The sequence below is a fragment of the Castanea sativa genome, chromosome 11 (genome assembly GCF_040712315.1).
Source record: "Castanea sativa cultivar Marrone di Chiusa Pesio chromosome 11, ASM4071231v1".
Taxonomy (NCBI): domain Eukaryota; kingdom Viridiplantae; phylum Streptophyta; class Magnoliopsida; order Fagales; family Fagaceae; genus Castanea; species Castanea sativa.
The window spans coordinates 63,326,626-63,348,693 of record NC_134023.1 but is presented as its reverse complement, the minus strand read 5'-3'; the positions used below and the strand labels follow the sequence as shown (position 1 = coordinate 63,348,693).

The 22,068-nt window shown below is 33.2% G+C and overlaps 1 protein-coding gene across 4 annotated transcripts; it reads left to right on the top strand.

The window, feature by feature from the left end:
- Nucleotides 1-12,006: 12,006 nt before the first annotated feature.
- Nucleotides 12,007-16,978, top strand: LOC142618025 (zinc finger CCCH domain-containing protein 53). 4 transcript variants are annotated; one of them, XM_075790999.1, is made up of 10 exons: nt 12,007-12,494; nt 12,856-14,096; nt 14,182-14,361; nt 14,458-14,637; nt 14,755-14,849; nt 14,934-15,182; nt 15,305-15,488; nt 15,640-15,843; nt 15,925-16,006; nt 16,158-16,978. In XM_075790999.1, exons 2-9 carry the CDS (start codon nt 13,087-13,089, stop codon nt 15,986-15,988), a joined length of 2,166 nt encoding a protein of 721 aa, XP_075647114.1. In that variant the 5' UTR covers nt 12,007-12,494; nt 12,856-13,086; the 3' UTR covers nt 15,989-16,006; nt 16,158-16,978. The 4 variants fall into 4 exon arrangements, with proteins under 4 accessions (XP_075647114.1, XP_075647115.1, XP_075647113.1 ...); XM_075791000.1 differs by having other exon boundaries at nt 12,047-12,494; nt 15,925-16,001; XM_075790998.1 differs by having other exon boundaries at nt 12,047-12,494; nt 14,458-14,643; nt 15,925-16,001.
- Nucleotides 16,979-22,068: the final 5,090 nt, after the last annotated feature.

Below are 22,068 nucleotides of genomic sequence, written 5' to 3'. Positions count from 1 at the left end.
TAAATAAAAATAAAAAGCTATCTTCTCTTTGAATGTTGTGCACTATTTTAATGAATTTATTTTAATTGCAGCAGTTTAAGACTTTAAAATAATCCAATTTCCTAAACACATTGATGGTAAATAAACTATTCATTTCTTCCTCTACCAAAATTAAAATAAGAATGAATAATTTTTCAAACAAATTTGTTACCTGAAATCCAACATTTCCAAAAGAGAGAAAATGACTATCTCTAAATACAAAAGGGAAAAAGGATACTTTCTCTCCTCTTGATTTTTGCAAAAATCAAGACTTTTCTTTTTCTCATTCCTCGCTTTGCTACTCTCTGTCTTGATTCTTTTTTTCTTTTTTTTAGCTTTCTTTGTAGCTGCTCATCAATTGATGTACAATGTTTGATTGCTCTCCTTTCATCTTTATATAATTTTGAAAAATTAAAACTACTAAACTCTATTTGTTTGCAAAAATAGTATTAATTTTGAATATTTTCTCAAACATAATGTTTATTCTCAAATTGATGAAAATACTCCAATTAGCATATTAAGTTATTGAAAGGTTAGATCTTTTTTCAAATGCATGTGTTATTTACAAAAAATTATTAACAATATTTGTTGCAGTTATATTTTCTATTTAAGATTAATTGACTATGTCATAAGAATGAGTGACTTTGTTATTTTGTCAATTAAAAATGAAATGTTAATAGAAGTGCAGAAATGCATGAGATGATTCTATGAATAACCATTGTTTTTGGATATCTAGTTAATTATTCCATGAAGCTGAAAACGTGTGATCACATGTGTAGACTATTTAACTCAAGGGATACCCAATCTTGCTTGGGTGAAAATCAATCCCACTCAAGCAAGATTCTTTAACTCACTATTAATCTCGATCACAGGATTCTTAAAGTTTGCTTGAGTGAGAAAGGTTATTATATGCTTAATGTATAAAAAGTATACGCATTTTCATTCCTTCTTTTGAAGAATTATTAGACTTAGTAGACTAATTAAATTAATCATCATACTAGAAACATAAGAATTTATGATTGAATGATGGTCATAGCAACAGCATGAGATGATTCTATGAATAACCATTGTTTTTGGTAGGGCTGTCCACGGGTCGGTCCGGGTCGGGTTTGTGCCCAACCCGGAACCGACCCGCCGGAATCGGGTGGAGAAAAAACGCACCCGCCGCCGACCCGCCGGAGTAATCGGGTCGGGTGGTTCAGGTCATCAACGGGTGGCGAGCGGGTCGGTCGGAATCATAGATCTGAGAAGACGACGAGTAATCGGTGAAAAAACACACAGTCCGGCGAAGAAACCCAGATTCCGGCGAAATTTTCCAGATACCGGCGATATTTGTCTTAGATCCGGTGAGATTTCGCAAGATCCGGCGAAAATCTCACCGGATTTGATGAGATTTCGCCAAATCCAGTCAAAATCTCACCAGATCTAAGGAAATATATCGCCGGAATCTGGGTTTTTTGCCGGAATCTAGAAAAAATTCGCCGGATTCTGGAAAAAACTTGCCGGATTCTGGAAATTTCGCCGGGATCTGGAAATATCTCGGTCGGGTCGGTTAAAATCGGTTTCTCAGCCTCAAAACCGCCAACCGACCCGCCGTTTTCGGGTTAAGGAAGCTGAGACCCGCCGCCGACCCGTCACCGACGTCGGGTCGGCCGGTTGTCGGTCCGGATCGGACGGTTTTTGCGGGTGGGTCGGGTCCCGGTTTTGCTTGGACACCCCTAGTTTTTGGATATCTAGTTAATTATTCCATGAAACTGAAAACGTGTGATCACATGTGTAGACTATTTAACTCAAGGGATACCCAATCTTGCTCGGGTGAAAATCAATCCCACTCAAGCAAGATTCTTCAACTCACTATTAATTTCACAGGATTCTTAAAGTTTGCTTGAGTGAGAAAGGTTATTATATGCTTAATGTATAACAAGTATACACATTTTCATTCCTTCTTTTGTAGAATTATTAGACTTAGTAGACTAATTAAATCAATCATCATACTATAAACATAAGAATTTATGATTGAATGATGGTCCTAGCAACAGCAACTTGTTTTCATTTGACCCATTTTTAACCCATACCTAAATCTCAATTTGACTCGTTATCGACATAATCAAACTTGAACCCTCTAATCCAACCCATTTTCCATGTCTAATATTCAAAGGAGGACATGACAATAAGAGTAGGCAAATGCAAAAGTCCCAAAATATTAGCCTTGTTATTTAAATGATTTGATTGCTGGTAGGCCTCGAGGTTAAATTTTATTCAAGGCAAATTATAACTTACTCATTTGTGATTTGACTAAAATTTAAGCAACTTGTTTTCATTTAACCCATTTTTAACCCATACCTAAATCCCAATTTGACTCGTTATCGACATAATCAAACTTGAACCCTCTAATTTAACCCATTTTCCAAGTCTAATATTCAAAGGAGGACATGACAATAAGAGTAGGCAAATGCAAAAGTCCCAAAATATTAGCCTTGTTATTTAAATGATTTGATTGCTGGTAGGCCTCGAGGTTAAATTTTATTCAAGGCAAATTATAACTTACTCATTTGTAGTTTGACTCATTTGTGATTAGCTCAGTTAAATTTCTGTAACCTACCTTTATTAAAAATATGGCTAAATATGTAATTTTTCTCCACTTTTATATCTTTCTTTAAAAACACAAAAAACATAAAAATACAAGATCAAATAAAATAAAAAACAATCCATTGCAACACTTACATCATGGGATTTTAAACAACTTAAATTTCAGCCAAACCTCAAGTAGTTAAAGTGTCAAATTGGGAGTCTAGGAGAAAATGGTTTGAGCTGCGAAATTAACAACATATTGTAATTTTTTCTTTAAAAAATTGTCAAATTTTAAATCACAAATAAACAATTTATATTTCAACCTAAACACATGGGCAAATTATAACTTTCCCCTTCTAACCAAAAAAAAAAACAACATTCCCTTTATTCAAGGAGGAAAAATGCAATCTCCGTACTTTGAAAATTATAATCCATATTTTCATTTTTTTTTTTTTTTTGATTGTGTTTTAATATGTTCGAATTCGAAATATAGCACCCAATGTTGTCGAGAAGATAGAGAGAGAATGGTGGGAGTAATCAAAGGTTGGGACACGTTTCATATAGAGGGTGGAAATCTCATGCACCCTATGGATGTAGGCCATGTTTACAACATGGAATTTTGATTTGGGCTTAATGACAAAATTCTCGATATTCGAGTTTTTCCTTTTAAATTATATTCTGACCGACCAAAATCGATTGGATCAAATCGAATAAGGTAGTTTCATCGGTGGGTCAATTTTTGGAGCACCTTATTTAATTTAAATTAAAAAAAAAAAACTTAAATTATTGTTTCTTTAGATAACAATGACTCACTAATGAGACAAAATGAATGGTTCTAGAAATTTTAGAGAGGGTTTGGTAGAATAGTTTGAAATAAGATTTTTAAAATATATATGAAAGAAAATGTGTATAAAAATGTATGTAATGTTGTTTAAAATATAAAAATGTGAGTTTAGAATGGAGTACCAAACAAACCCTTAGTGCGTGATAAAACCTCCAATGTTACGGTAACAATTTTAAAAAAAATTTATAATTAGTAAGAATTATGAAATTGACCCCAAATAATATTTAAAATTTATATTCTCTGCTTGGTAATGTTTAGGTAACTATGTATCTATCTCATATCTATTTGGGGAAAAAATTACAGAATTTGGCATGATGGGTGCCTTTTATGAAGCCCAAGCTAAGCTCCTTAACATTATGAGGTGCTCCTTTCCTCTCTTATTGTTATGTTTTATAACTACAAAATTGCTCACAAGTGTGGTTATTTACTTTCCTAGTCCATTTAAACCCAATTTTGACTTAAATTGAGACCACTCGAGCAATAATGGTGTTTATCATTACTTGAATTCGCAATCTTAAACTTGCAATATGATATAACACAAAAAAAAATAAAAAATTCTTACCACTAAATTACCTCCTCGGATTATAATGAGGTGCTCCGTTTGCACAAAGGAGAAAGGAGAGTGAACATGATAAAACAGCAACTTTGAAGCATTGGAAACCAGAGAGGGCAATTAGACAAAGCAATGGGACAGATCACGTGCAAAGAAGCGTGCAAAGCACTTGAGTGAGAAGAGTACTAGTGTCCTTGTGTTTGGAGCTAAAGTTTTAATTGAGCCATGTTCCACAGGTGGGAAACAAACAGTAAACCATAATTCAATGTGGGGTTTTAAAACAGTAGCCACAAAAACAAAAACAAAAAAAAATTATAAGAGAGACACAATATCTTTGTCTTAAAAACCCACTCTTAATTAAGAGAACTTACATATAAAGTCAGGCAAATTTCACCATCTTTTTCAAAAAAGTTGTTTCTTGGGAGAGCACAAGTTGATGTTTGTTTCGATATTATAATTTGGAGGGGCTACCTAACTGTGACTTCTAATTCCATTGCTTTACTAAGAAAAAAACTATTATGCATTTATGCTTATCAAAAAAAAAAAAAAACTATTATACCTCTTTGTTTCTGTTTGCTAATTTGGCTCCTTGCATTTTTGGGTGGCCAGGGGGCATGTAACATCATTATATCTATCTTCAATCTTCTATTGTCTACTAGCCTAGATACCTTTCATTTATTGCTGTACTTTTTCTTTTTTTCTCTTCATAATGTTACAAGAATTTTCACTTTCATACATAATAATTATAAGGAAAAATTCCAATATTTCCTCTCTCTGTCAAAAAAATAACCTTCTTGGAATTTGGACAGTGATGAGTTCCATGGTAATTGGAAATGCCACTAGATCCATAGGCTATCGACCTTATGAGCATTAGTATATCCCTGAAGAGAAGACATAAATATATATAAATACCCACTTCAAAAAAAAAAGTACATAAATACTAGGTTAATTTTTAGAATTGAATCAAAGATTTAAAAAATAAGCCAACATTTCTTAAAAAGTCTGAATTAAATGAGCTTTTCTTTAATTTTCTTAAAATAAGAGAGTCAAGGGTCAAATCATTGGTTCAATTTTATATAGATGAATGATTTGTTTTTGCCTACAAAATAAAACTTTCTCAATGCTCCGAATTTGTAAATTGTCATCATACTTCTGGAAAATTGAAAAAGAAATAAGAATGAATTTAATTAATAGATACTTTCTAAGAAATCATACTAAATTGCAAAAAAATATATGTATACAAATAATATAATATTAAATGACTCAACAGTTACACATAGATGAGGCACAATGAACCAATTTGTGTTTGTATTACCACAATTTGATGTGTTATGAACAATTCAAGCTTTTCGTAAATAGAGCGATCATCATAAGTTTCAAAGCAAAAAGTTTGGAATGTGAAATATAAAAATACTAATAAACATTCTAAAAAAATCGATAGAACTAGTAGATACATATATACCATTAGTTTTGGGATATATCTTAATTTGTAATATTACTTTTTGTGACTCAATTCATTTTGTGTCTAAGAGTCCGTTTGGATAGAATTTATTGCTGAAAACTGGAAACATTGTAGCAAAATATTTTTTAAATGTGTAAAAAATTAATGTTCACTCTTTTTTTACTGTTCATATGCCTTGGTGCATTGTTCATATCCCATAAACAGTGCACCAGGCGTTGGTCTTTAAAAAAATAAAAAAAAATAAAAACAGAAAAGGAGGAAACCTCACAAACGTAGACGTGAACGTGCTATCCAAACCAGCACTAACAAGAAGTAGGGTTTCTCTTGGTTTCCCTATATAAGTTGGAGGTAGTAGCCCATTGGGCATTTTGAGCTTTTTGTGAGGAGTCATGTTTGATGATGTACAATTTTATATGATGATTTAGAAATGACTTATTTTTTAGTTTGGAAAGACTCTTCACAATATAAGGTTGATAATGTATAAAGTATTTTGACCTACCTTGTTTTCTTTAATTAGAGTACAAGATACTTTCTATTTGTTCATTTCACAATCTAGATTTTGCTTGTTGAATCTAATCATCTAACAATGTATAGATTGTCACATCATTTAAACTTATAAAATGTCATAGCAGTTTATAAACCTTTAAATTTGTAAAATTTTAATTCGAATCATGAAATTGACATATTTTAAAAAGAGGTTATCATTTTTCTTTTTTTATAAAGAAATTGCTAGTCACTTTTAATATTCAATTTGAGTTAATGATTCAAATCCTTGTTCTTTGTTTCATGTTATCATTAAGGTTAATTATATTCTAACTAATAACTACCTATGAATTAGATCGAGTTTGTTTACTAGCCAATAACTAGGGGTTTAAAAAAAAACTACATTTTACATATCCAATACATTAACCCAAATAATTAAATTTGCATGTACAAATCAAATTCATTGAAAAAAAAAAAGTTAAAAAATCACAGTTGTTTACCTGATTATAATAGAATGCATTATATTTATAAGTTAATAAAACAATTAGAACTCAATTTAATAAAATTTTTAATTATAGACCGTCAATTTATACTTTATGTATGTCATAAGTAAATAAAATGTAATCTCTCTCTCTCTCTCTCTCAAATTACATTTTGTTCACTGTGATATAGGGATAAGGTTAGGATTCGGTATGTAGTTAGGGATGACAACAAGCAAGGCAGGTGTCCTATCCCCTCTTTAGGGTGGGAAAAATTTATGTAAGGTGAGAGCAGAATAAGTCAAGGATGACAACAAGCGGGGTGCACTCAAATCAAAAGTGTCCTATCCCCTCTTTAGGGTGGAAAATTTTCATTTAGAGTGAGCGAAGTAAGTCATGGACAAGGTGGGTTAGATGTGTTTTGCATCTTTAATAAGGTGACTTTAATAATAATGAGTCAGAGATGAAAGATAAAGGGGAGTGATAAACATGGGTTCGTCAGTTGTAGTGAGGTCATCTAGACAGCGCCAAACTGATGAATCATGGGTTTGTCAGTTGTAGTGAGGTCGTCCAGACGAGACTAGAGGTCTGCTTGTGTCGCGACGGAAGAAGAAATTCTCCGGAATGGTCACCAATGTGGTGCCTGCCACAATGCCTCCGATGCCAAAGTTAGTACAAGGGAGTTTATAATAATAGACTATAAGAATGATTAGGGATATCTTATAACTGTGTTCGTACTTTCTGTTGGCAATGCATGAGCTTTATATATGTTGTTCTAGATTCTAGCCATTGTGACAATTATTGTGACTTTAATGCCTCTTTTAGTAACGCCTCCTGGCTTGTTGATATGAACTTTAATGGTCTCTTAACGGTCCATACAATTGTCATTGTAACCGCCTAAGGTATTTATTTAGAGTGCATTAAGTAGTTTTTTTCCCTTTGTCTATGATGAAGCTGGAATCGTTAGTGGCATTTGATTACCTCGTCTATAAATGCCAATTCGTTGGTTTGGACGACTTCGTCCAAATAGGTTCAGTTCGTCAGTCCCATCAATGCCTTTCTTGGTAACGCTTCTTGCTGAGTAATGGGATTTTAATATGCCTTCAATGGTTTGTCTAGCTGGTTCTGTAACCGTCCGGGGTATTATTGGTGGCACTGAATGATCCTGATATCCTCGTCAATGACGTGGATACTTGCTTAGGCTCGTCTTAGAGAGCAGTCTCGTCTGTCCTACTGAACTCGTCGGTAGTTGATTTTGTTAGTTCCATTAGGGAGGAATAGTCGTGAGAGTGTCAAGAGAGAGAGAGAGAGAGAGAGAGAGAGAGTATTTAAGGGGTGCTAATAGAATATGTTAAAAATAAATTATAAATAAGATATGTATAAAAGAAATATAAACTATATATAAAAAAATAATCAGTATATATTAAATCAAACACACACGCATTTGAGACAAGACCAAATGAAAAGAAATGACAAGCAAAACTTATCCTCATCCCATCACCCCCTTCAAGCTAGGAAAAATTCGTGTAGGATAAAGTGAGGTAGGATAGATCAAGCTAGATGATAAATTTTTGCAATCCTTAATGAAGTTTAGAGAGTAGCATTTAACAAATTCTTAAATTTTTATTTATTTATTTTGGTGTCACTTAAATTCTCCCTTTAAAAAAGTTCACATGTAAGTCAAATCGATTCAACTATATATTAAAAAAATCCTTTCAACCACCCCAGTGTAACAAAGATGTACATATAATTTAAGGTGATTGAAGTGACTCTTTTAAAATCACAACCAAATGGTCCAATGAATTAAATATGTTTTCTTGAAAACATTGTTTGCAGCAAAGACTTAGAATTCATTATGTACACACGTAGTATTATTAAATGCCAAATTGGTTAGTTTCAACTTATAACCATGTTACTATAATTTAACAAGAGATAAACTGTTAGTAGAACTCCTTGTCAATTAATGTTTGAGATTGATGTTTAAGGTAAATTATTCCAAAATTCCTTAAAATTTGTGAAAGTATTAGGAACCTACTTTATCCAACTAGTTTAGTTATTATTCATTTGTTAGAGGCATTATGCTCTAAGATAAATGATATGTCCACAACATTTTTACAATATTTTTACAACAAATCCTAAGTGGCAGGATGTTACTGGTTGTTATTGTTGGGGCAAAAAAGTAATCTTAGTGTTAGGTTCAAATTTGAACCAATAACAACTAACCACCTATGATTTGTTGTAAAAATGTTGTAAAAATTTTGTGGACGTAGCACCTCTCTATGGTCTAAAAGGCTCAAATTTATTAGTCTAAGCTAATGTATTTATGAGCAAACAAAATAGTTTTAATTCTATTTTTATTGCAAGCACTACAATCATTGAATTAGTTGGCTGCTATATATACTTGAAAGTGAGATTCATTATAAAATACAAATTATATATAGTAAAGTTGAACTACATTAATTCTTTCTCTTGCATTGTCTCTCCTCTCTCAAATGCTTTTAATCTCCCAATAAAATTTTTTTTTTTAACAAAACTATAGGGTGTTGTTTTAGATAAAAGTTAAAGAACAAAGTTTTCCTTCAACTCATTATATATATAGAAACTTATAAAACAATTCACATGTATTATTTGAATCAGTTACAAAATTAATTAAATATGTCATTTGATTAAAAACACACGTGAAATTAAGAATGATTTTATCAATTGTCACGAAATGAGTTTGAGGAATTTGAAATAAAAAATTTCCCCAAACTTGAATGGGGATTAATGTAATTCTTTTCTAATACTTTATTTTTGTTAGTTTACAAAACTTTTGTTTGCTATTCATAATATATCCACTTTGGATTTGGACATTTGGGAAGAAAATAAGATTGAAGTGGGTTTCAAATCAGTGTAATGAATTGGGGGATAAGTTTATTTATTATGACATATATATATAAACCTTCTTGAAGGAATTTCTTGACTAAATAATTTCTAAGCAAGCTTTCATTGCCACCACCCTAGTTTATATTTTGCTATATCCTCTCATAATGATTGAGAGAGAAGAACAGTTTTGATAATTGATATATGATCCGACCACCTAAAAGGCATAATATTTTGAGACATAAGAGCCAACGCATATTGACAATCTTCTTTTTTTCTCATTTGCTACGCGTTTTTGAAGCACGTGAGTAGCACATTCTGCAGAAAGACAAACCTTGTGGAGACAGATACTACTGCATAATTTGGTTTGCCTTCTTAATACATGTACCTCAAATTGGGTTTGGTCAATGCTTTTTATTTGAACTTGCCAAAATTGCTTAAGTAATGTATTTCTAACTATGATTTGTATATTAAAATTGGCATATATTAATGCGCTAATAATACTTGTAAAGATGACAAGATGAAAGTTTGCATAATTTTTTATAATTTAACTTGATGGCAGGCCATGTCAATTTTTATACCATAATTCTATATAAGAAAAAAATTTATTTCTTTTTAAAACCTTTGAAATGAAACACTGAAATGTATTAGTTAAACTACAAAACTCCATTGACTAATAATAACTTATTTTTTAATTTTTTTTGTTAGATCGGGGGAGCTTATTAGAAGAGTTATATGTCATGCAAGCGAATAACGTTAGAGACACATTTCTCACCATAGTTGATATTATATTTTGTTAAAATAATATCACTTTCACATGATGACACATATCTAACATTACCTTTATAATGCACCAATTATAACGACTTGTGTAAAAGTTGTCAAATATAGATGAAAAACAGTTTTCTCTATATCGATGTGAAGAAATCTTATAAAATTTATTATATGATAACACATATAACTATTTATGTATATTATTTAAATAATATACAAGCGAATAACGTTAGAGACACATTTTTCACAATAGTTGATATAGCATGGCTGCCCCCCCCCCCCAATTTTAAAAGATAGTTTTATATTATATATAAATATTAAATATTTATCTACAAAAATAGAAGTTGGTCCACCCAAATGTTTGAGTTAGTCCAATAATGCTCTTAAAAACCAATAGAATTTGTCAATTAGTCTAGTAGTTATAGAGACAAGGTAGTTTTTGTTTCCTCTAATTCATTTTTTGTACATGTCTAATATGAAACTAGACAATTTTTATATACTCATTAGAGTTTAAAAGATGATAAATTTCCCTACAAAATTATCTTACGAATATTTATATATTTGAAAGTTGTTAATTTTATATACAATATATTTATAAATTATGACTTACTCTAGTATCAAAATATTATGTTTATATATGTGTATGTACATTTAAGCATATGTACAATGATTTATCTTGAGCAGAAACTAATATATAAATACTGAAATTTGGCCCCAAACAAAAAATTCTAATTCCATCCTTGCATATAACTATTTATGTACAATTATTTAAATAAGTTACCTTATTAATTAAATAAGCATCGAGCTATTGGGTGTGTGTTAGAACATGTGAATTGTTCTATCAATCCACATCTTATGGGTTGGGAGGAGTTCTTCGAATCCATTTGTAAGTAAACTTTTTCATATATGAGTTTCTCAAAAAGTGAAAAAACCATGAGAGTGCCCACACCCCATGTGGAGGCTCCATGGTTTTCCTTTTCTCTCTCTCATGAAAGCCATACTTTATAAGTTCCAACTACTTGTTTTACTCACCACCCAGAGGAAACCACTCATTTCTCCCTCCCTCTCTCTCTCTCTCTCTCTCTCTCTCTCGTACATATCACTGAGTAATAAACCATAAAAAAGACGTAGAAAAGTGATTGAGCTCTGTGCTGTAAATTATAACAGGAGGGGGGGGGGGGGTCTCTGAGTTGAGTTGAGTGTTTAGAGAGAGAGAGAGAAAAAGAAAGAGATTCAGTCATCATTTATTTGTTGTGGGGGCATCTTAAAAACGACAACTGAGGAAAGCAAAAGAAATGCAAGAACCATGCCTCGCTCTCTATCCTATACAAATCCCCATACCTCTTGTAATTTTCTACCCCTCAAAAGAACAAATCTCTCACCCTTTTCCCCTCTCTCTCTTACATAATTAGACATTATAGTATCATAAATCTTCATCATAATAACAATTATTTTTTTAAGGGAACGAGAAAGAGACCCATGTATAGCAAAGACAGGGGAGCATATGCTTGTGGGACATAACCGAAACTATCCCAAATGATGTGCTCATTTAGATGCAGAAACAAAAATTTTAAAATTTTTTTTTTTTTTTCCTTTAAGAAAGAAACCAAATAGAGTTCTTCTTTTTTTTTTTTTTTTTTTGAGAGAGAGAATTTGATTGGGGAGGCATTGACTCTCTCCCTCAAACAACACATGATGAGCCAATCCTGCCAAGGACTATAATATAAGCGCGTGAAACTACCTCCAATCACAAAACATTGTGATTCTGCATTATGGGTCCCAAACCTTCAGCTTGATTCTCATTGGTGCGTGTGGTACACAAACGCATGGTTGAGAGTGTGGAATTTTCTTACAAATTGGCTTGGGAAAAGATAGAAGAAGAAGAAAAAAAAAATGCATAGTATAGTATAGAGTTTTTTTATTTTATTAAAAGAGTGTCAGAGGTTAGGGTCAAGTGAACGTGCAGTATTTGAAGCACAGATCTGGATCCACTCAAAACACCAAACCCAACTCAACTCAAACTAGACAACACAAAAACAGTACAATATACACAATACATCACAACACACCAACACTTCTCTCACTCACTGCCACTCTTACCAGTCTTTTGCTTTTATACTTTCAAAGGAGAGAGAGAGAGAGTGTGAGTGTGTGTCTGTGTGAGGTAGTGTTTAGAAAGAGAGAGAATCTAGAGAGAGAGAGAGCTTAGGTAACTAGCTTTCAGCTTCTTCACTGCTCACTTAATAGCCCTGACCCCAAAAAACAAAGCAGCAGCAGTGAAGCAATTGAATGGTTCTTCTCTGCTCTGCTGCTAGACTCTGCAGACCAGCATAGGAAGAAGGCGGTGGTTTGGCTTTTGTAGTAAAGTTTGACACTTTGACTGCTATTATTTATGTTTGAAGAGAGAAAGAGAGAGAAACAGCAACAGGAAAGTACCTTCTTTCATGGGTAAGCCTTATAATTCTCTCATGCCTCATACCCCAAGAGCTGGCTCTTTCAACTTTCAGCTTTAAAATTGAAAAAAAGGATGAGAAAAAAGTAAAAGGGTTTTATACCTACACGTTGCTATTTCTTGCTCCTTTTGTTTCTGAAAGCTTTTGCTCTTGTAGTTTCTTAACAGAGAAATTTAACCACCAAGTCATTTTTTTTTTTGTTTTTGTTTTATTTTTTTTTTGTTTCCTTTTAACAAAGGCAACTCATAGCACCTTCTCTTTTTAAATCAAACCACACGGGAATACTCCTTTTAACACTCAACTTTCTTTTCATTTTTTTCCTTTTCTCTTTACCTTACTTTTGTTGGGTTTTGCAGGAATAAGAGAGAGAGAGGCACTGTACTACTATTCATCATCACAAGTTGGTAGGTAGGGTTTGTGTGTGGTTGAGAAAGAAAGTTTACTTGTATAGAGTGAGAGAGAAAGATAACACTTTACTCTCACATACCCAAAGGAACAAACAAAACCAAAAACTAGGAGAGGCAGGTCGGTTGGTTGGTTTGGCGTGTGGAAATTTTTAGTACCAAACCTTATATCACTCACACCTCATGGATGGTTACGAAGCAACAAGAATTGTGTTCTCAAGAATCCAAAACTTAGACCCTGAAAATGCATCCAAAATCATGGGTCTACTACTCATTCAAGACCATGGTGAGAAAGAAATGATTAGGCTAGCATTTGGTCCAGAAGCTCTTGTCCACTCGGTGATTCTCAAAGCTAGAAAAGACTTGGGACTAACTTCGAACTCTCCGTCTACACCTTCTACTCCCTCATCTCCGTCTCCTTTTCTCTCAAGCAACACTCTTTCTACTATGTCAAGGCAAAATTCCACAGCTTCAAGGCTTGGTGGGATAAATATTCCTCCATCTTTAACTATTCCAAATCCTTCTTCAGCTAGTTCAGCTTCTTGGGCTGCTTTGTCTGAGCTTCAAAGTCCAGAGGACTTAATTAGTCCTAACAATTTAGCTGTCGGGTCATCTTCTTCAACTACAATGAACTCTTCTGCTTCTTTACCCTTCTATGGAAGTGGTACCACTGATGTGATGGATGACTTTCAGCTCCAAGACCAGCTTTCATTCCTCAATGATGGCTCTCCCACCTTAGGCCCCAAAAACCCAGATTTATATTATCCTCAGTCAGACTTATCTTCAAGTCCAACTGGTGCTGACCCTATGCTTTTTCCTTCATATGGTAGTTGGGGAGGGTCTTTACATCGTAGAAGCTGTTCAGTTAGTGATGTTTGCTTGGGTTCTGAGGACCCAAATTCTGGCTTTGGATGGAAGCCTTGTCTTTACTTTGCTAGAGGGTACTGCAAGAATGGAACTAGCTGCAGGTTCTTACATGGTGGACTTGGAGAAACTGTTGATGGTACTGCAATGGTTGGTTCACCAAGCAAGATTGATATAATGGACCAGTGCCATGAAATTCTTAGATCCAAATCTGCTCAGCAACAAAGATTAGCTGCAGCCTCTCAGCTCATGGCCTCAGCTTCTTTTCCTTACTCTCCCAAGTGCATGAATATCCTACTACAACATCAGCAACAAAATGATACTCAAAGGTACAACTTTGTTACTGTATTTAAGCAAATTATTAAGCTTGGTCTTTTTGGGGTTCCATTTTTTATTGTTTTTGCGTACATGTAGAGCTGCTGCGGCTCTAATGATGGGTGAGGATATGCACAAGTTTGGTCGATCCAGGCTTGAAAGAACCGAGTTTTCAATGAATGGTGGGGCAGGAATGGTGAACCCAGCTTCAAGGCAGATCTACTTGACTTTCCCAGCTGATAGTACTTTTAGAGAGGAAGATGTGTCAAATTATTTCAGGTTCTACTGTCTTCACCCTTAGCATTGAATTGAGTAGTTATTTGTGGAAAAATGATTGGTTTTGTTGCTAAATTGTTTTGATTTTGTTGGTGATAGCATTTACGGGCCAGTGCAAGATGTGAGGATTCCATACCAGCAGAAGAGGATGTTTGGGTTTGTTACTTTCGTTTATCCAGAGACTGTGAAGCTCATTCTTGCCAAGGGGAACCCTCATTTTGTTTGTGATGCTCGTGTGCTTGTTAAGCCTTACAAAGAGAAGGGAAAAGTTCCGGACAAGTACAGGCACTCTCTCACTCACTCTCGTTTCTATCCTCCTTATCACATTGCTTTTAGTACAAATTTCTATGTACTGCATGTGCTTATGCAGTAATGCTAGCTATTTGCTATTTGCAGGAAGCAACAGCAGCAACAGGTGGAGAGGGGAGAGTACTCACCTTGTGGCACTCCTACTGGAGTTGATGCTAGAGACCCATTTGATCTCCAGCTTGGTAAACAAACTAGTCTCTTGTAATGCATATAGATGTGCCTAAAATGCTACTTTTCTTTCAACTAATGGATTTGTTTGATTAAAGGATCAAGAATGTTTTACAATACACAAGACATGCTGTTTAGGAGGAAGTTGGAGGAGCAAGCTGATTTGCAGGCTCTTGAACTTCAAAGTAGAAGGTTAATGGGTTTGCAGCTTCTTGATATCAAGAAACAACATCACCATCGTGCTCTCTCTGCTGGCAGCCCTATTCCTTCACCTACTCAGTCTCCCAATCCATTTAACCAAAACATTGTTCTTCCTTCATTCCAAAATGGCCCAGAAGTCCCAGAAGGTATGTCTCTAATCAATTTGTTCTAGGTGCTACCTATGATTTGGTTTGAAATACCTTATTGCTAGAGTTTAAATTTTTAAAGAATTAGAATGAAGTTTTGGATTGTATTTGTTTGATTGCAGATAATAATAATTCTTCAAGCGCATCGTCGGCCATTTCTGCAACTGCTCCTGCTGATCAGCAGCAGTTGCAGCAGACGGCAATCACTGTTGCCGGCAAAGAATTGACTGAAAATGGTGAGAATGCCAATGGTAATGGCAATGGGAAGCAAAGCCCCTCTCATGAAGAAAGTGATTTGCAGGAATGGTATGTAACTTTTCTAAAGCATAATGGAAAGGCAACCCAGAATACTAAAGCACCTTTTTGTATCATCAGATTTGTATCAAATTTCTATTTTAAACCAAGCTAAAGACTTCCTATACATTTTTCTAATTGTGTATCTCATAATTGAGTGCAGTTTGGAGCACAACCTCCCTGATAGTCCTTTTGCTTCTCCAACCAAAGCAGCTGCAGACTTCTTCACCAATGGAACTAGTGAGACAAATGTCTCAGATGCATCAGCTTCATCTATTAACAATAAATTGGCTACTTCAACAATACTTCCTGCCGCTTCTACACTGGAAATGGCATCCTTCAAATCTTTCAACTGCCAAATGCCAAGGTACTCTCATACATTGCCATTAATGGCTATTTTTTAGTGCTTGCTCAATATCTGTAAATTTTAATGGGGTTTTCAATTCAGGTTCTCCTCTGGCCATGGTGCAATTGGAATGTATGCCGGCACCGGTGGACCAATTGGAATTTAGCTGTTCCCTTAAGGTCAGGTAATGAACTTTGGATTCCTTGATATCGAAACAACATAATTTATTTGTTTTTGTTTAGCAAGCAAACAATTTGTGATTTGTTTTCTATAAATGAAGTTGGTTTTGTTTTTGTTTTGATTTGTTTTGGCTGTGTCTGCTCAAATGTTTGCAGGAAAGATTGAAGGAAAGTATTATAACCAAACAAACTTTCCCCATATCAAAACAAGATCTGTAGAGAATCACCATTACCATCACCACCACTCACCGCCATTATCATCATCATGATCATCCTCATCGTCAAATACTATACTACTTACTACCATACAAAATGCATACGTAAAAAGCAGTAAAGGAAGTGGGTCAGCCACTTCTTTCTTTGTTGTTGTTGTTGTTGTTGTACTATTTTCATCTCCCATTGTCTGTAGTTGAAGTTGAACCACAGGTTAAAAAAAAAAAAAAGAAGAAGAAGAAAGAACATAGAAAGAGTCACACTGTCAATGTGTAGTGGTAACAAACTCCTGGCACTGTAATTTCTCTCTCATTTTCCCATTGTTTCCCCCACTAGAAACAAAAATCCCAAATTTAGTCTAGTCACTGTTAGTCTGTGTCTTTAGGGTGTACTCAAATCTTTGTACAGCAGAAGAAAAGAAAGAAGCAAAGAGAAAGCCAGAGAAGCTGAGGAAAAAGAGGTAAAAGCAGAACATAACTACAAGCCTGATTGATAGCCCCATAAAGGGTAATTTAGAATTTAAAAAAAAAAAGAAGAAGAGGGAGGTTCTGTTTCAAGACTAAAAATAGGAGGAGTACAATGTGGAATTTCTCTTACCAATTTAATATGTATTTTGCTGTTTTTATTTGTAGTACTTAGTTTGTTATACACAGTATCAAACTATCAAAAACCCCCCCTTAGATTACAAGACAGAAAGAGAGATTTGGAAAAGAAAATTCCTCAAAGAAAAGTTTTTTCAATTTTTTTTTTTTTTTTTAAAGTCTAATTGGTCTCTCTCTCTTTTACTCTTTTAGTGCCTTTTGATTGTCAAGAAGAAGAAGAATTTGTCTCTTAGTTAATTTTTTCATTTTTGTCATTATTTTTTTCCCTCCTCTTCCTTTATTATTTGTGTGGGACCCATCTATAAATTTTTGCCATTATTGGTGGGGAAAAGAAGTTGGGCCACAAAGGCACAACCTCACATGGGGAGGGTGCTGACAGTGCATGTGGGTCCTACTCATTTATAGGATGCCAGGTTGTGTGTGGGTCCTATCCACCAATTCCCAAACCCATGTGAGTGATGCCACACTTTCTCTCTGTCCCTCTAAATATATATATTTTTATATATGTATATATCCCCAGCCTTTACTTTCTCAGTTGTTGACAGGAAAGGACATGCACAGATCTAAAAGTAGATGTAGATGCCCACACGTATGACAAAAGTGCACGGTCTTGCGAGAATCTTTTGGGGTCTGTAATTTTGTGACACCAAATTATATTTTTGACAGTGTGTGAATTTTTTATTTATTTTAATTTTTAACTAGTATAGCATAGTACAGTATAGCATTGAAGTTTGTAACAAAAGTTAAAGTGAGAAAAAAGAGAAACCAGGCTGGCTTTGGCAAAGCTGTGGATAAGTACAAGCCGTCAAATTGTTGTTATATGACACGTATTAAAGGGTGGGGACTTTGATGGGAGACCACACCTGTTTCCTCGATGGTGAGTGAATGAAAAAAAAGAAAAAATAAAAAGAGTGCCTTTTCTTTCTAGACCCTGTTTGGTTTCCTGGAAAGTCATCATTAGTTTCTTTCAATCATGGCCCAATTTTTTCCACATAGAGATAATCCCTGGTCCGATTTGATAGAGACATCTTTTGTCCACATTAACATAATTGTAGGATTTAGTCTGTAAAGTAACAATTGCATACGATTGTGGGTATTTAGTGGGGGAATCTAGGACTCGTTTCAGTTCAAACTCTTAGATCTTTGGCTATAATTGCCAAGGAAGTTACTAAATCAGTAAAATTTGCTGTCTTTATGTTTTTCCAATGTTTCGACTGTCTACAACTTCTGAGGAATTTTCAAGGATTGGTAAGTATTTATTGGGACATTGTCTTTGAATACCATGCATTGGCCATTAGAATTAAGAAATCCATGTGTCTCAAATTTCTGTGTTATTTAATTTGTATCCAAATTCCCAAGTCATTGGTCAGCATCATAAAAATTCCTTGTAAATTTGTATTCGAATGCGACTCAACTCAGCCAAATTGAACTGGATCGTTACTTGATAATCTCGAATTCTAGGCAATTAAATCTAGCACCAAGTACCTAGTATTACTTAATGGCTAACCACCGCTAATGTGTTTCCATTGGGTGGTCATGGAACAATATTTTATGAATACAATGCAAAAGTAGATAGTCAATATCATATTAAATTTTCCTTAATGATGATCTACAATCTAAAGCATCTTTATGGGATATACTTTCTCAATTCACCAAATCTATCCGTGTTTAATACCAGATGTACATCATTTTGTGGGGGCTTGACATAGCACCCTACCAACCTTTGGATGAAATGCCAACCTTTTGATGGAATACTTAATTGATTGAAAGAAGCTTGATATAATTGGCTTAACTGGTAAATTTCTTGTCTCGAACAAGGGACATAAGTTTGAATCTTGTATTGGCTTGATAGTAAAGAACAATAATCAAGGGACATATACCATAATTTTAAATCTTATGATATCTGAAAAAAAAAAAAAAAAAAAAGGCTCATTATGTTAGTAAGTACTCCTTATGTCTTACACTGTTTTTCTTCTATTTAATTTAGGGATGTTCTAAAATATGGTTGTTGGGGTTGTTTGTTTTTGCTGCCGTGCCACATTTTGAAATGTTAATGGGCATAGCCTTTGCAGTTTGGTTCAATATAAAAGGTGAGCCTAACACTCAAATGACACCTGCTTGAGATGATGGTCAATTGTATGACTTTAATACCCACACAGAGACAATAACCCACCTATAAAGAATTAAAACTGAAGTAGCTTGATAATTATAATTCATTTTATTATTAGATGGGAAAATTTTGAAAGAGGTGGTGAGTGAGAGAGAGAGCTCTACTCGTGCTATAAAAAATACACAGTAAACCTACTCTCAAATTTGTTGTATATAAACTAATGAATTACTAGGGCATTGAGATAATTTTGACAAATTGATGGTAGGTTGAATCTTGATCAATGCTTTCACTTGATCATGCTTCTATAGAATCTCAATTGAACTACTAAGATTTGTTTTCACGTAGTCGTCGGTTTTTGGAATTTAGAGAGGGTTGCAACCTTGAGGATTGGGTTTCATGGGATATTGCGATAATTTGGTATAATGTAAATTTCAATAACGTAGGAGAAAGGAAAGAAATGAAAATAATAATTTTATAATATTCATTTCTTCTTTTGTTTGAGAGTTTTAATAGAGAGAATAGAAATTCAATTACCTTCTTAGAGAATTTAAGTGAAAATGAATGGAATGGGTAAGAGGGAACTTTTTTTTTTAAGCCAGTAAGAAGGAACTTTCATTTCTCTCCATTTCTTCAAATTTTCATTCCTCTCAAAATTGGGAGGAATTGGAGGGATTGAAATTAAATTTAATAATCTTTTTACTAAAACTCCCAAAATAACCCTATATATTTAGCCATTTATTTTAAAATATGGATCTAATAGTAATACCATTATAAAATGATAATATTCATTTCCCTCTATATTACTCCCAAACAAGGTTACTTATCTTTCATTCCTGTATTTTAAAACATCTAAACAAAGTTACTCAATTTTATTCCATTAATTTCTTTTCTATTTTTTTCCTTGTTTAAATACATTCTATTCTTTTATGATCATTCTATTTCATTTAATTCTATTCCCTTTTGAACTCATAAACGAAGTTTACTTATTGGCTCATGAATTTTGCAAGTACTACATACATTGCAATCTTTCCTTTTAGGCCAATGGGTGAGCTTAGACTAAGGCCTCTCATGCCCTTCAAGCCATACTCTCTCGAATTTTCCAGTAGTTTTTCATATGGGCTTGGAAAACATAGATGTGAGAAAAGACGAAGTAATTGGCCCATTGATATTTGAGCTTGCTATAGCAAAAATGGGTTTAGCAAAAATGGACTTGACAATGATTTTCTTTGAAAAGTCAATAATTATAATATTGATATATTTACCTTTTTATTTCATTTTCTTTACAAGTTTCTTTTGCGTTTAATTATTGATGATAGTTTTGATAATTTATTTATTTATTTTTATTTGAAAGTGTTCCTTAAAAAGTATGTTTTTCCAAATCAGACCGACCCACACACACACACACACACACACACACACACACACACACACACACATATATATATATATATATATATATATATATATATATATCATACCCCTACTAAATCAGTAAATCTTGTAATTGAAAATTATTGATTTTCCAAATTAAATAAACGGTTCAGTTAAAAAAATTATATATATATATATATATATTGTGTTTATTAACTTTTTAAAATAAACAACATTCCTTTAAAGTCATTAATAAAAGACTTAAAACAATAGAAGGAATATTTGATATTTCAGATAGAGTCCCATCCATTTCCATATCCTTCATTAATTTTTTTATTTCATTAGTTTTTTTTTTTTTTTTTGAAAATGGTCATTAGTTTTTTCTTGGTGGGCAAAAGTAATTAAGATATGTATTTGCATGGAGTTGCATGTTACTGTTAACCACAAATAATAAAGAAACTTATACATTGCACACTTCTAAAATTAGTCCAAGTGTTCTTTTCTTGGTATAATTATTGTATGTTTATCCATTGCACACTTCTAAAATTAGGCCAAGTGTTCTTTTCTTGGTATAATTAATGTATGTTATTTTATTTGTCTTCGGTTGGGTTTGAGGCTTTGAGATAATAATGATTAGTGAAATGATATATTCATAACATTTTCACAACATTTTTACAACAAATCCTAAGTGGTAGGTTATTAGTGTTGGAGCAAAAAAGTAATCTTAGTGTTAAGTTCAAATTTGAACCAATAACAACTAACCACTTACAATTTGTTGTGAAAATATTACAAAAATATTGTAGACGTAGGACTTCTCGAATGATTAAGACTAAATTGGCTTCATTACTTCCTAGCCATATATTCTTTGCACTGCTATGCACGTTAACACTGGGCTCCTCTGCTTCTTCATTACCTAATTGAGACCAACAGGAAAGTGTGTGTGTGTCTATATATATGTATATATATTTATCATCCTTGTGTAATCCATTATCACACTTTGATTGAAAAAGACGAAATGCTTCTATTTTTTTAATTAATTATTTATCTTATTAAAAAAAATCTTGAAGGTAAAACTACACATCACAAACTTTTAGTTTAGAAAGTTTTGTTAGAATTGTTTTTTTGTGATGAAATATTTTCCATAATAAGAAAAAACTTACATGGTAAAACATATATTACCGTAAACACAAAGGCATGTAATATATATGATTGCCCTAATCATCAAATGGCTTGTCGTTTTCATAGATTTGGATCTATGCTTATGTTTGATGACATAATAAAGCAAATAAAGCTTCTTTTGTTTTGGGGCCATTTCTAAATTAGTGGGCTAATTACATGCGTTGGTTAAGCTGACCTTTCATCACCAAGTTTTTTGACAACGCCAAATTTAGACAAACATGGATAATGTCTATTTTAATTAATTATCTATTACTGCATATATGAAAGTAACATCAGCGTGAGGTTATGAAGTCATGCTCACCTCAGATTCCTCCTTTTTTTTTTTAAAAAGGATAAAATATTATTTTACAAAAAACATCACTTAAACCATAAAGAAGACTTTAAAATTCTATTAAAAAAAGAAAAAGAAAAAAGAATAAGATGACTTCAAAGCATTGTTCTTAACTCCTAACTAGAATATAAAATAAATTCCACAACAAATTTAAAGAATTTTTTTTATTTGCCTTTATTCGGTCGCTTTTGTCCACTAATATAGACACACTGTCCCAAATCTTTCATTATTTTTTGGGTGAAGTGAGAATTTGAACTCTAG

What these genes read in the sequence shown, in the direction of transcription:
- LOC142618025 (XM_075790998.1), top strand. Translation starts at nt 13,087, where the DNA reads ATGGATGGTTACGAAGCAACAAGAATTGTGTTCTCAAGAATCCAAAAC. An exon ending in CAACAAAATGATACTCAAAG is followed by an intron (nt 14,097 to 14,181) that starts GTACAACTTTGT and finishes GCGTACATGTAG; the next exon opens with AGCTGCTGCGGCTCTAATGA. An exon ending in TTCAACTGCCAAATGCCAAG is followed by an intron (nt 15,844 to 15,924) that starts GTACTCTCATAC and finishes TTTTCAATTCAG; the next exon opens with GTTCTCCTCTGGCCATGGTG.